The 15,856-nt window shown below is 36.5% G+C and overlaps 1 protein-coding gene across 1 annotated transcript; it reads left to right on the forward strand.

Annotated features, from left to right (window-relative positions):
- Positions 1–5,412: 5,412 nt before the first annotated feature.
- On the forward strand, positions 5,413–15,467 carry LOC593891 (V-type proton ATPase subunit S1). The gene is made up of 9 exons (XM_030985406.1): positions 5,413–5,604; positions 8,330–8,462; positions 8,898–8,975; positions 9,377–9,558; positions 10,215–10,332; positions 11,471–11,694; positions 12,825–12,893; positions 13,638–13,869; positions 14,376–15,467. Exons 1-9 carry the CDS (start codon positions 5,507–5,509, stop codon positions 14,586–14,588), a joined length of 1,347 nt encoding a protein of 448 aa, XP_030841266.1. The 5' UTR covers positions 5,413–5,506; the 3' UTR covers positions 14,589–15,467.
- The last annotated feature ends 389 nt before the right edge of the window (positions 15,468–15,856 follow it).

Raw genomic sequence — 15,856 nt, forward strand, 5'->3', positions numbered from 1 at the left:
TCGCTTTAAATAAGGAGTACATCTTATAGTGAAAGGAGAAGGGGGCTGTCATATCCAAAGTTAACAGGACACTAATTAGAAAAGAAAAGGAGCACGTGTCAAAGTAAAAAAATTGGGGTTATCAAAGGTTATGATGGGGCACTACTCGCACCTGATAAGGGGCACTCACCAGAGATGAAAAGGACACTCACTAGGAAGGTAAAGGGGGCTCCTCTCAAATTTTAATAAGGGCACTCATCGGAGATGAAAAGAGGCACTTAAAACTTTCAATATAAAAGGGACACCTCTCAGACTTCAAATGAGGCAATTAAAAGAGGTGAAGGGGCATTTATCAGAGCTTATTAAGAGGCACTTATATGTGGAACGATTAGAAATTTAAAAAAAAAAAAAAAAAGGGCACCATGATCTCAAGTAAAAGAGGGCATATTTCCTATGTAAAAGGGGGGACTTTAGAGGTACTTGAAAAAGTGTGGGCACTGTGCCTCAATGCCTCTAGGCTCCGCCGCTTCTGTTTTACAATTTATAGATTAAATCAAAGGTATAGGCCTATAATTTTAATCAACATCTTTTTAATGCAGGGAAGCGTCACAAATTACCATGATACAAGCTGATCGCCTTCAGATTGAAACTAATAACTTGAATCTTGATGTCAGTGAATTAGTACTCTCACGTTTTTTTGACACGATGAAAAGTTTATGAATATTCAGATTTTTATTTTTCTAATACATGGTTACTAATTAGTGACGACCATCTTTAAAAGTACCCAAAGGTGCCCTTTTAATATAGAAAAAGGCCCCTATAACTTCGTAAGAAGTACCCCTTTTCACAAAGGAAAAGCACCCCTTCCTTCGACAAGCTCCCATTTACCTTTGCAATAAGTGCCTTTTTAAAATCTCTAGTAAGTGCCCCTTTTCAGGTACGAGAAGTGCCCCCCTTTACTTAAGATAAGTGCCCCCTTCACCTTTGATAGTTACCCTATTAAAATTTGAAAGGTGCCCCTTTTATTTTGACAAGTGCCCCTTTTCCTTTGTAAGGAATGCCCCTTCCTCTCTTTAACTCCGATAAGCGCACCTTTTATTTTTACATGTGCCCCTTTCTCTTCCTAAAAAGTGCCCTTTTTCCTTATAATAAGTGCCCCATCAAAAAAAAGAGCTCTGTCCCATTCTCATAATTACCATCTTTTCATCTCTGATAAGTGCCCCGTTTATTATAACATGTGCCCCTTTCTCTTTCTAGTAAGAGGCCTTTCCCCCTTCTCATTAAGGTCCCCTCAAGTCTGATCCCAGTTTTTTTTTACATAGAAATAGGTTAACTATGACTGAATATTATATTGAAATGAGATTGGACAAAAATTCTAAGGCATTAAGAGAAAGAGATGCGACGAAATTGGCAACGATAGTCAAATTTGACTAATAGCCATTTATAACACCAAACAAAGAAGAAGAATTTCCCATAGACGAACATTGTATAAACTGATCAACTGCCGATTAATCTTGACATTATGCTGAAATGTGAAAAACTGTCCATATTTATGATACTAGAAATCCTGATAATTTTATTGATAAATGTTCATTAACAAATTGTTTATTTACTTTTAGACACACTGGTCCCAAAATGTGGTATTCTCTCCCCAGAGATATCCTTGATTTTACATTCTTTAACTCTTTTAAATCAAAAATTAAAAAATACTTCCATCTGTTTTTAAATCAATAACAATATATGCATTTTATAATACGTCTAATATGTTTTGTACACTGTTTGTTATTGTTATATATTTTATAGGCAATTTTTGGAACTTGTATTTGTCTTTTAATAACAGGGACTGCCTCGACAGAACCTTTCAATCATTATTATTTGCAGTTTCCCCAATTATTCATTTCTCTTGATTAACTTTGTATAATTCCGGTATATTTGTAGACATGTTTCCATTTTGTGTGTGTTCTCTGTTTTCTATATTGTATATATTATATGGATTTGAATTGAAATTAAACTTGAAACTTGTATTAATTTACCCGGCCTCCCGGGCCCTCTCCCTCAACCCCCCCCCCCCCCTCTCCCTCTCTCTCTCTCTTTTCTTCTCTATAGGCTTACTGTTTCTTCTCTCCCTTCCCCCCTCACCTATGTTTTAATCAGAGGGGAAGAATTTATTTGGACAAGGGTGGGGTCATTACGTGGGTTTTGGCCATCGATGGGTGAGCCAGCAATAATCTCTACTCTACGAAAAAAGAAATAAATTCGTACAGATCAGTGGGTGGGGCACATCTTATATCGGTAACCCGACACATGCTCCGCCGACGATTGCTCCGCCGACATTTACTCCGCAAAACGCGACAATTGCTCCGCGACATTTGCTCCGCGACATTTGCTCCGACGTCAAATGCTCCGCCGACAGTTGCTCCGCCGACAGTTGCTCCGCCGACAGTTGCTCCGCCGACAATTGCTCCGCCGACAGATGCTCCGCCGACAATTGCTCCGCCGACAATTGCTCCGCCGACAATTGCTCCGCCGTCAATTGCTCCGCAAAACGCGACAATTGCTCCGCCGACATTTGCTCCGCCGACATTTGCTCCGCCGACATTTGCTCCGCCTGAAGCGACACTTGCTCCGCCGACATTTGCTCCGCCGACAATTGCTCCGCCGACAATTGCTCCGCCTGAAGCGACAATTGCTCCGCCGACATTTGCTCCGCCTGAAGCGACAATTGCTCCGCCGACATTTGCTCCGCCGACATTTGCTCCACCGACATTTGCTCCGCCGACAATTGCTCCGCCGACAATTGCTCCGCCTGAAGCGACAATTGCTCCGCCGACATTTGCTCCGCCGACAATTGCTCCGCCCAAAAAGTGTCCCATAAACTACAAATGCTACTAGTACTACGACAAATGCTTCGCCGACAATATTTTCTTTACACCTATTTTTTTCGTTTCTTTTTTTCTTCTTCATTTTCTGAATGCATTTCTTGAAATAATGTAGATGAAATGAAATGAATGAATGTTGATGAAGTGGGAGGAAAAAGGAGTTACCTAAAAGTCATTTCGAATATACTGAAATAAGTTTCCATCTATCACTGTACGTCCCATATAATGTATACTAAACACTCATTACATGTCGTGGGAAGTTTTAAAAAAAAAGTAGAGCAGCAAGCCACATTCCCCAATACGCGCATACCTCCTAGTTAATTTCAAACAGCTCATCAATATGTAATACCTGAAATTACCTCGATCAATGCATCTTACTAGGTAAAGCATTATACAATGTAATATAGGTCATCATGGAAGTTTAGAAAATAAGTAAGGGGGATTTACCAAGTGTTGATCTTTTTAAGAGTTTTATAAAGAAACAAAAAGATATTGAATATTTCTCAGCGAAAAAAAGGAACAAGCTTGTTTCGCATTTTAAGAAATGGCGATTTGACTTATGCTGATACTCATGTTGATTTAACTTTTATTCCTGTGCCCCCTCACTCCCCTTTATGCACTGGAGTTCAAACTATGATTTATATGTGTACAGTGTATTTTTTTTTTACTATAATGTTTTTTTTTTATAACTTTCTTGTCCTTTCATTATTGTTAGTTGTTCTTATACATATCGGTTTTTTTGTCTGTCTAATTATTACCAATGACTTGTAAATATGTAATTTTTATATGATTGAAAATTTAATAAACACACAAATATATAAAAAAAAGTTTAGAAATTAAGGGCACTTATATACGTAAGGAAGAGAACCCATTCAGACGGGGAAATGAGATGGCAGCCTTTCTGTTTATTCACATTTATACAAATCATTTTGTTGCAGTTTGATGTTAGTTCTTCATGATAAGCCAATTGCTCTTCTTCCGGTGGCTTCGTGAGTCCCTTAAATTATTTAGTGAAAACAAAGTACTCGAATGAAACGGAGTGTTTTGCACACTAACATATATATATATTAAAGCTACATACACTTAACTAAAGGAAAGAAACCTTTAGAAAATGGACTGGATATTATTGAAAATATTATTCTAAACAAGAATGTACTACATGATTGTATTACTTTACGTTTCAATTTCACGAGAGAAATAGAACTCGAGAGGGGGAGCAGAGAAGAAGTGATGGAAATGAAAGAAGACTAATAGCATGAGAGGAAAGAAAAGAGCAAAGAAGACAAGAAAACGGTGTAAACAGGAAAAGGAGGAGCATGGGAGAGAGAGAAAGAGAGAGAGAGAGAGAGAGAGATAGCCTTGAGCTTTGGATCAGCTAATGAGTAATACATGAAACAGATTTTGAGCGGAGTAATTATCTTTCGCCGGAGAACTTGCGTAAGGAGCTATAATTTTATTTTTTATTTTTTTAAATCAAACATTATGGGGAATAGCAAAAAACGGATGTCTTTTTTGCTCTTTTCTTTCCTCTCATGTTATTAGTCTTCTTTCATTGAGGTAATTTCAGGTCTTACATATTGATGAGCTGTTTGAAATTAACTAGGAGGTATGCGCGTATTGGGGAATGTGGCTTGCTGCTCTACTTTAAAAAAAAACAACTTCCCATGACATGTAATGAGTGTTTAGTGTACATTATGTGGGACGTACAGTGATAGATGGAAAGTTATTTCAGTATATTCGAAATGACTTTTAGGCAACTGCTTTTTCCTCCCACATTATCAACATTCATTCATTTCATTTCATTTACATAATGTCATGAAATGCATTCAAAAAATGAAGAAAAAAAGAAAGAAACAAAAACAACCCGTGAAAAAAAAATATTGTCGGCGAAGCATTTGTCGTAGTACTAGTAGCATTTGTATTTAATGGGACACTTTTTGGGCGGAGCAATTGTCGGCGGAGCAATTGTCGGCGGAGCAAATGTCGTCGGAGCAATTGTCGGCGGAGCATATGTCACCGGAGCAATTGTCGCTTCAGGCGGAGCAATTGTCGGCGGAGCAATTGACGGCGGAGCAAATGTCGGCGGAGCAAATGTCGGCGGAGCAAATGTCGGCGGAGCAAGTGTCGCTTCAGGCGGAGCAAATGTCGGCGGAGCAAATGTCGGCGGAGCAATTGTCGCGTTTTGCGGAGCAATTGACGGCGGAGCAATTGTCGGCGGAGCAATTGTCGGAGGAGCAATTGTCGGCGGAGCATCTGTCGGCGGAGCAATTGTCGGCGGAGCAACTGTCGGCGGAGCAACTGTCGGCGGAGCACCTGTCGGCGGAGCATTTGACGTCGGAGCAAATGTCGCGGAGCAAATGTCGCGGAGCAATTGTCGCGTTTTGCGGAGTAAATGTCGGCGGAGCAATCGTCGGCGGAGCATGTGTCATGGAACCCTTATATCAGGTGATCTAAACGTACGCAGTTTTGTGCTTGGTTTTGTGCATGATATAGATACGAAGAACGTGCGCAACGCCCTTTCGTGCCGATCGAAGTCTAGCTCTCGCGCGCGATGGATCTCACATGATAATTGATAGGGTTAAATTGTACGTCGACGTGAAATAGACCCTACAGTAATTTGAAGAGAATTTGTGCTGAAATCTCTAAAAATGGAGAAAGTAATAGTGTTTGGACTTCTCTTTGGAGTCGTCATTTTTTCAGCTACTAGTGCATCTACTGTTCCTGTGGTGGCTTGGTCTAATACAAGGTGAGTAAAGATCGAGTGATGTGAGTTGAGAATGAGATTTGACTCGAGTAGTAGTCTACTACATGTACGTTGTGCATGGTGGTTGTGCATTGTGCAGGGATCGTCTCAGTCTCATGTTATGTCAGTCAGGGCTCAGGCTCAGTAATTATGTAAATTGGAGCTCTAGACCTATGGCTTTGCCTGCGCACTTGGCACCTAACATTTCACTTGAAATTGACAAGAATTACACATCATATTCCCCTTATGCTTGATCTCATCTTACTCCTTATAATATTCTACCGAGTCATTTAACTTTATGTGCGCCAAAAATGTCATAATTTGGGCAAGAACATTGACATTTTTAGAGCAACATAATTTTCATAAGAAAAGGCCACGGGTGCGGGTCATTTTAAAATTGTAAAACACAGTCACAATATTAACGTCAACAGGGTTCCCATGTTCTCTTTCACTTTAAGCGTGTTCAGGATGTTTGAGATGAAAGATAGCATTTTATTTTTAAGGCTTGTGAGTTGTAGTCTAGACTCTAGATCTAGAGCCAGAGGAAATTCAGAAAAATTACTAAAAATTGGATGCTATTCTCACTATTTGTACATGTTTTTTTAATATTAAAAGTGTATCGCTATAGAGATGGATATTTGTGTTGGTTTTAATACTCTCTGCTTCAGCCCATTTCGGCAATCTTTTTTTTTTTCTCTAAAGAAAGAGAGGTGAAGTTTAAAAGAAAAAGAATATGAAGATGACGAGCAGGAGTCAGGAAGAAAAGAAGGAGACAAAGAAACGGAGGAGAGGGAGAAGAGAGGAAGAGCAAGGGATGTACATTTACATAGGTCTAAAGGAAGAAAAGTGCCATTTTACAAAGAACAAAGAAGATATAGAGTCTAGATCTATGTAAACCTGTCCTTTTGAAAAAATGCAAAACTGGCCTCGAACATGAGGAATGTATAATTTGTCTTGTTATAGCAGGAATTATTTGAAACAAACTTAAGAATATATCCCAAATCGATAAGATTTCTATTGGTTGAATAATGCACCACAAACTTACCCTAACCATGTTACATGTACTATTAGTTGGTCCAAAATATACGCTATTGATGGGGTATTCTGAAGTAATACCAAACATCAAAAAAATTGAAAACATTCAAGGTTTATTACATCTGTCCAGGTTATTTTGCACTCCCCATTGAGCCTTTACGGCATTTGTGGGCTTTACATGTATACCATAATCAATATTGGTACTACATGTACATGGCCACAAACAGGTCCCATTCCAGCAACACAATAAGTAATTAAATAGATTCAAATTTGATTATCGATTTGGTCTTGTATAATTTCATAATGTACAAATGCCCCCTCCCCCCAATTTGTTTTTGTTTTTGTTTTTAACAAAACCAATTACCGGTAGTTAAATCAGTTCTAGGTAAATGGTTTTTGCATGTACTCCTTTCCAATATAAAAAAAGGGCTTTACTATTCATTTAATTATTTGCGTTTTGGATTAGGCAAAGGTACATATTACCTTTTCCTTTTTAATGCCTATTTGGTAGTTGTATACTCAGGACTATTTCATTCTGTCATATCAGTAAGGTTTAGAGGAAGTGATGATTGAAATCAAACAGGAAGCAAAAACCAACGGCCCGGTTTTGAAACTTGTCACTGACTCAATAGTAAAGTACATTTACAATGGTGTTGACATGGAAAATACATGAAATGGGTTATACATTTATTGGTTTTATCTGGTTATCTAACTTATGTGGACAGGTTCATCCATATCCATTCATGTATATTGCAAATGTATAAAATAAACAGCCCTTTTGTCTGTTGAGTAAGTAATGATACAGGAATTGTTTTATAGTCTGTCCATTTCAAATCTTATGATCTAGCAGTGGATTTACATTTCAAAGAGATACAAGTTGAAAGAAATTCTCAATTGCTTGTTTTTTAATTCAGAGTTATAATGTTTTATATTCCACATACTAAGAATCTTGCTCTACGATTGGTCAAAAGTAAATCATGTGATAAAAGATACATGTAGTTTGCCCATTATTGATGGGAGAAGCAAAAAGTTTGCAACGCACTTTCAATTGAAGATAGAGGTACTATCTGCACAGGGCAACGCACTTTCACTGAAGATTATCCAAAAGCGCACTAAAACAGGCGTAATTAAGCGCGCATTACCAATGAGCGCAATTAAAGCAAACACATGCGCGCACCGTACCCTCAAGGGGTTGGGTTAATCTTTTAATTTTTTTGGTGTGAATTTGGGCCTGGTGTCTTTCATGTAGATGCATGCACGTCCTTTTATTTTTGTATTTAAATTGTTTTAGATGTGGAATATAAAGCAAATAATCACCTTTTGGTTTCAGGCGATGGCAAACTATCACTTCCTCGTCGATCAGAATGTATACGCTATCTTTCCTCAGCTTCGCTTCGGAAAGATAGCTACATCCAGATCGCCTCGGAAGTGATAGTTTGTCCCATCACCTTCACCAACGGTAGTTATTTGCTTACTATTATTAATCAAAAGTTACCACACATGTTCATCCAAATTTGAAAATACATGTAGCTTACAAACAGGCTAGCATCCTTTTTCTTTTTTCTTTCCATTCTGTTTGTTGGATAGTTTTTTTTTTTTTTTTTTTTTAATTCCTTCTATCAGTGTCTGTTTTGAATACTTTATTTTTTGGTTGTTAATACATGTAAGTCCTGTCTTTCACTGTTATTTACAGGAACCTGTTTGGCACCCGTCAGATTTCTGCTGGTGAAGAAATCAACAGAGCATCTCTGAAAAAGGACTTTGTAGACCAAGTTATAGGAGCAGACCGAGAACCTCAGACAATTATTGTTGTTTTGATGAACAAGGTACATGTAACAACGTTTCTTCCTAGTCTCTAACAGAAGAAACAGTATCCTTACTGATAAGTTTGATATAACATTTTTCTCAAACTCCAAGATTTTGAAGTTTTCTCCACTTTCATTTTTTTATAGTTTTTTTAAAAACATCTTTCATAACAAAATACAAATTGGGAAATAATACTGTTTCTAAAACTTAACTTTTTCTTACCGGGTAACTTAAATTGCAAAATGTTGATATTGTGTATTCTGCAGTGTGGATTGCCTAAAAACATACATTTACATAAAATAGAATAGACCTGTGCAATACTCCAGTTTTCATGTCATCTTTTTTATATCAAGATATAGCAAATCATGTTGTATAATTGATGTGAAATGAGGCTAATAAGTAAAAGAACTTGTCTGATGTCTATTATTGATATTTTCCCCCATTCGTACATGCAGTTGAAGCTTGGTGATCTCACCCGATACAGCAATGCCTATGACTCAAACAACCAAGGAGGAATCATTCCTCACATCAAGGTAATTCACAGTCTCTTTGTGTTGTGAAGCGGTTTACTCTATCTACATGTAGTACGGTATATTATGGATGTTAAAAAATATATTATCCACAGACAGTTTTTGATTTATTAAATATTTTGTACTTCAAACACTAATCAAAATGACTTTCCTTGCCTGATATGGCCTTTAATTTAAATGCTGCAGTATTTCCTGGAAGAGAGATGTTATGGTGGTACGAGTCTGAATGGACATTGGTAATCTTGTGCTGTACTGTGCATATTTATGTACTTTTAAAATTCTTTAAGAATATCAAGCCTTTACATTTATACTTTCAACAGTGAATTACAAATACCTGGTAATCAGTTATTGTCGTTGTTGTTTTCTGCATATATTCTTTATTTGATTCTTTTTCGATGATCTAGACCTCTATGGAAAGCTCTGCGTCAAGCCTGGTTCTTCCCCAGACAGACACATCTGACTTTCTCGATGACCTGATGTCAAAGGTCACAGGAGAAATCACAGAAATCAGCAACCCTGTTGATGTGAAATCTCTGGCCTTAGATTCTGCAAAGACCAACCTTGTTATTGTCAGAGTTGAACCCAGGTTAGTTGTAGAAATTGTGCTCTAGTGCTTGATCTCCTTTACATAATACGAATCTAATGAAATACATTGTTCCCGGAAAAAGTTTCTGGCTTATTAAACGTTCTAGCCACCTTGTCACATGACATTTTTTAGGAGGCAAACTCTTGTATCTGGTTTGCTTTTGCAGCACAATCTCATTGCAGTCCTATCAATCATAGAGACTACCTGTGAAATAAAATGTGCTTTCACTATGTTTGATCAAACCTTGTGGTAGTATAGGAACACTCTGCTTTGGCATGATTTCAGCATATATGATACACAAATTACACATGCATTCCAAGAAAGCCAGGCAAGGGGGAATTATTTTATTATACAAATAATACACAGCAGTGAGGGCATTAGTAAGAATTACCCACACAAGGTACCTTTGGAACAGTCTAACACGCCCGAGGCGATATGTGTATTGTTTTATAAGATGATGTTTTAATTGGTTTATAAAATGATGGTTTATAACATGATTTTACTAATGACTGGTCATTAGCACTTACTCATGACCGGTCATTAGTAAAATTAAGTGTTAGGCAAAAAAAATGCCTGGTCACGTGTAAGCTCTCAACCAATCATTTGATTAGGTTCCGCTTCATTATCTTATGATGTTTACTGTTCAATCCTTGTAGTGATTCTGTGGAGGAACAGCTCAAGGGAGCCGATAAGTATGTCCAGATTCTCATGGATAGATTCAATGGAAAGACCACCTCATTCACACTCTTCTTCACTGCTGCACCAACATCCCAGGTAACAATTTTTTTTCTACATTGTTTCTGACTCTTATTTGCATGTACTTGTTTACAGATGTAATATTAAATCTGATTATTGCAATTTTAAAGGTGAAGAGGAATAGGTTTCAATCAATGTATACAAATGTTATCTACCAGTGTAGTCCACTGATCATGATGTAGACTTTCTTTCATGTTACCGTAATTCGGTGACTCTCCCTACTACTTTGCAAGTTCCACTCCTAGTTTTTGAGTATTTGAAGAACCATGCCTTCAATTTGTATGTATAAGTGATGGCCCATATCAATAATAATAATGGAGAATACATGGATTTATGGCTACCCGTAAATCTCCGTGTATAAGGCGCACCTGTGTATAAGGCGCACCCCTATTTTGGGGAAGGAAACAAAAACAACAAAAAAAAAAAAAAAAAAAAAAAAAAAAAAAAAAAAAAAAAAAAAAAAAAATCGTTTTTTGTTGTTGTTGTTGTTGTTTTGTTGCCGAAAACCCACGCGGGGAAGGACCTTCATTTTACATCGAGGTGCAGATGAAGGCGCTGATTTGTGCTTGTGAACTTGTCACAAATAATAAGAATGTGTAAGATCATTAATGTAAATTAAAAACAAAAGAGTACATTGGTACCAGTGGTGCACCTTGTGGTACACCATTTGTTATAGAAAAAAATATTTGAGGAATTATTATTATAAACTACATATTGAGATCTATTAGAAAGAATACTTTCAAACCAAGATGACAGACAAATTTGAGTGTTGTTGTAGTTTCCAAGTGGTGAGTCAACACACTGATCACTGAGCTGGGTGACATTGCCAGGCATAGCGCCATAAATCGAAACTAAAGAAAAAAAAAATTTAAAATTTAAAAAAAAAAAAAAATCTGTACCTGTGAATAAGGCGCACCCCCGACTTTCAAATTTTTTCGGCGGCAAAAAAGTGTGCCTTATACACGGAGATCTACGTTATATAGATTTATTAATAAATTAAGAATCCTTCTCTTAAAAGAAAAATACCCATTGCTCATTCCATGCTTGTGATGAGTCTCCTACAGGCTTGTACAGATCCACACTCTCAAGTAATCTATCCTATAATGGCCCCACAGTATATTAAACTTATCATTTCCCATGGTATTGTTCTTTACAGGACTCATCCCATGCTAGCGGACGTCGCCTACTCCAGACCGCTGAGGATGATAGTAAGTTTACATTCGTCAACTTCACCAAAGATGGTTGTGAGATGTACTTCTATGCTTCGCGCATCAGCGCACAATACGTCAGCGGAGATGGACAGAAGAACGCTAGCGTGCAGCTTCCTACCACAGGCTGGATGTCAACTGGATCAGAATGTGTGAACAACAAAACTATCGAGTAATATAATCTCTCAATGATTTCTTCATGTGGATAGCAAGTAATATCATACCATACTAAAATTTAGTGTGTAACTAAATATGACATGTTCTACTTCGAAGAGCTCGGTTCCAAAAGGTACTACATGTACATCCATTTTTTATCAAAATAGATTTTTCTTTTTTTCCTCCCTTGTTTTCCATTTGATGTACACACATTCAGTAACCTCATACACCGATACTTCCAAAAAGCTGAATTTCCCCAAAGAAGTTTTTAAAAATCAGGTCGGTTCTAGAGGTACTAAATCCATTCAAGTCATGCATACATTATGCAATATTTTTGGTTCCAAAAAGTCCTTCATCTAATTTTGGTTCCAAAAGATACTACATCCACTTAAATATACAAATTAAAAAATTCATAAAACATATTTGTGCAGACTAAGATTTTTTTGAAGAGTGGTTTTACACTTGTTTCATACAAAAGTATGAACAGCCAAAGTATCATTCCAAACTGACATTGCTAACTATGATAATCGAAAAATCTTTTTTTTCTCAGAACTTATGGATTTATGGATGTAGTACCTTTTGGAACCAAGCTCTTCATATGTGTAACATATAAGACAGTTGATAAGACAGTTGTTTAAGAGAAGGTTGAGTTCTGGGAAGAGGTGAAAAATAATTTGTGAGCGCTATCATTGTTATTATGCAAGTGTGGAAGAACATCGGATAAAAATGTTCCCTGAAATCCCAAGACCATGTTGCCAGTTTGAAATTACAATCACACTTTAAGATTTATAAATCCAAAATCCTTTTCCCTGATATTTGTGCCTCTGTCACCAAAGGTAACTCAAGATCCATTGAGCATATTTTAACCAAACTCAGATCAAGTATGTATGAGCACGTTATTAAGGATGAACTGATTAGAATTTGGGCAGAAAAGGTCAAAGGTCACAGGTTTGTGAAAGTGTTGAAAATGCCAGAAAATATCTCATTACCACAATAACTTGAAGCGCATTAAAGCATGGACCTACTAGTTCCATGATTAAAGCAACTCCAATCAAAAAAGTATAACGGAGCATGCAAGGATGAACTGAGTAGATTTTGGGTCATATACTCGTATACTCATATACTCATTCATTTTGTTTTTAATAGATTCACCTTGGGGATTTCTGATTTGGAAGGAGGAAATGGCACTGCCTGGATTGAGAGTGTAACTTTCAGGTGAGTTTGCAAACAGTTATATAAAGAATCATCTTTAATTAAATGCTCTGTGTCGTAAACAAATAGACTTTATTAACATGATACAAAAATGCTGCTACGTAATTTTACACATGAACAAGATGAGTTGTTAAGAATTTCATCAAATGTTTGGATTATTATGATGCTGTTATATTGTGGATACTGAACAAGACCTGTGAAAGATCTCAAGAGACTTTGCTTTCTGAATCCCCCCCCCCTTTTTTTTGTTTAAATCAATAACATAATGCCAGTATATATGTTCATGTATATTCTCCAATCATATCTTTTGCCACAAGCCCATTCAGTGTATAATATGAATAAATTTTAATAATGCATTGCTGAGATATCATTCTTGCTATTCTATCTATGCCAGCCCAATATTCTTTAGTGAAGATAAGTAACAGATTAGAAATAGGTAAGTGATAGATTAGTGATACATAACATCATCTGAGCAGCAGCGAACAATTTTGATTGCCCCATTTGGGACTCGTTACAGGGACTACTGGTGTGAGCAACCGTAAAATCTGTTGATACCTGAAGTGACTGTTGTTAGCAATTGTACAATACATACACCCGCCCCCAAAAAAAATGTTAAAAAATAAAAAAAATTGAAAAGTTGATAATCCGATACATGTTCTGTTGTGTAAGTAAAGTACATACATGTACATAATTTGAAAACCTTTCATCCCCCCCCCCCCCCCATATCCTTTGTTTAAAAAATTTTAGTCTGGAATTCAACACGACTGCGAGAAACTTCTGGTATGTTAGCGCTGGTTCTATCACTGCTAAACTGACAGGGCAGGAGGAAACAACCCATCAGATCGATATAGACGTGTTGGAGACGCCAGTAGGATGGTCCTATCACTGTGGTGATATTGTAATGATAGCAATGGAGAACACAAATGCAACCGAAAATGAATCCAAAGATATGGTCAATCTTATCTTCAAGGATTTTCAGGTGAATTTCTTTCATAATGTGTTTTTAGGGCACTATTGGTTGTTAGTCTTTTGTCTGTTTGGTTGCGTATTCAATTTGTAATTGGCGTTTGTGTGAGTCAGATTTCAAGGGAGTATATTTTTATGTTTTTCATCCGCGGGTCAATTGGAAATGAAAAAGAGAAAGAGAGAGAGAGAGAATGATATTTCAACGTCTTCATTACTCTTTGAATACGGTAGAAACAAGTTTTCAGGGTTTGATCAGAAATAGATGCATTTTCCAGTCAGAATATCTCTTTTTATTTTCTTTGCAGCTCAAAACATAAGAAATTTAGTTTCTCAGTTAATACAAACCAATATGATTATTTTGCCACACATTCAGTTCTTGCTTTATAGAGTAAAAGCAATGCTTGAAAAAAACATGATATACCACATCATTCTCTAAAGTATAATGTCATTGCTTCCTTCAATATAATAATGAACCCTGTCTAGTAATCCACAATATTGACATTTTTATCTTTGATGCAGATTCAACCGTTTGGGATCGAGAATAGCAAGTTTTCTCCCGCTAATGACTGCATAGGTTACTTCTCTCCCGCTATTTGGATGGGTATCCTGACAGCGTTAATGGTGATTGCCATCGTTGGCTTTGGTATCGGTATGATGTCTACTGTCAAGGTCATGGATAAGTTTGATGACCCCAAGGGTAAAATGCTCATGATCAATGTCCCAGAGTCTTAAGGTCACTCATACAGGTGCTCACTTGCTATAAAGGGATATGGTGTGTAGGTTATTAGATTCCATAATATGTGGATTTTACAATTTGGGGGTTATATTTGTGGTACTTTTGAGCATTCAAAATCGGTAGAAAAAATACTCATAAACGTGTATGTACATTTAAATGTAAGTTGTATCAGACGATTTACTTATTTTTAAGTAAAAACATTTTGGTGACGATGCCATTAGAGCGAGAAAAAAAATTGGCCAAAATTGATGGAATTATAGAATTTGTGTTACCGGTACATGTTTTGTTGATGTGGGGGGAATTGAATACAGTTGAGTGGGTTGTATTGTAGTTATAAAGTATCTTTAGTTTTACTTGGAGTACCTGTACAATCGTGATTTTAGATGTATGTAATGATTATTAGTACTTGCATACATTCCCCATTTGCTATTACATGTACACCTCTGTTAAATGATTATTTAGAAAGGCACTGAAAACTCATTTCAGTAATCATCATCATAATGGTTGACAAAATTTTAACATAGATATGCAACATTTTAAATGCATATCTACAATTTAATTTTTAGGTTCTCAATTTAATCAATTATTTGTCTCCAAGTTGTCAAATATTGAAAACAGAGTTAAAATATGTTATCAAACTTGTTTCACATTTAGTGTAATTTGATGTATTACAAGCAATGCAAGATGTTATCTTCTTGGTTTTATTTACCTTGTAGTTAAAGTTTTGTCTAAATACCCATTTGACTTTCTTTTGTGATGTTCAACCAGTCTTCAATTTTGTCTACATAGTATATTAATCATGTATTGATGGTACATATCTTGAATTTATCATTGTGCAATCGTGAGAGATAAATAAAAATGAATGTTTCCAATTATGAAATTTGTGATGCCATCTAAACATTATACAGAATGTTTTGCTGTTGGAAGTTTGTGTGTGGTTACCAATTTTAATAACCCTGATACATTGTAGAAGCTTACCGCTAGCTTAAACTGATTTTCAGTGAGGAAAGTATAATTGACTAAGAAATGTATGAAGCTCTGCACATGTGTATGAGAGTATTGACACATATCCGATTTTTGATGAAAGTTTAAAATATCATTTATTAGAATATATGCAAATTGGTCCCTTTGCATATTTAGGCCTTGAGTTTGAGGTTTTGTCTTTTAACTATGGTGCTCGGCAAAATCGGATCGTGATTACCTGTAGTTCAGGATACAGGGACTATTGTCTTCTTCCAACTCCTGTGAGGATGGATTACACAAG

The sequence above is a fragment of the Strongylocentrotus purpuratus genome, unplaced genomic scaffold (genome assembly GCF_000002235.5).
Source record: "Strongylocentrotus purpuratus isolate Spur 01 unplaced genomic scaffold, Spur_5.0 spur5_contig_836, whole genome shotgun sequence".
NCBI lineage: Eukaryota > Metazoa > Echinodermata > Echinoidea > Camarodonta > Strongylocentrotidae > Strongylocentrotus > Strongylocentrotus purpuratus.

Coding starts and splice junctions, on each gene's coding strand:
- LOC593891 (XM_030985406.1), top strand. CDS start 5,507: ATGGAGAAAGTAATAGTGTTTGGACTTCTCTTTGGAGTCGTCATTTTT. Junction 8,463..8,897: donor TTGTTGTTTTGATGAACAAG/GTACATGTAACA, acceptor TCGTACATGCAG/TTGAAGCTTGGTGATCTCAC. Junction 13,870..14,375: donor TTATCTTCAAGGATTTTCAG/GTGAATTTCTTT, acceptor TCTTTGATGCAG/ATTCAACCGTTTGGGATCGA.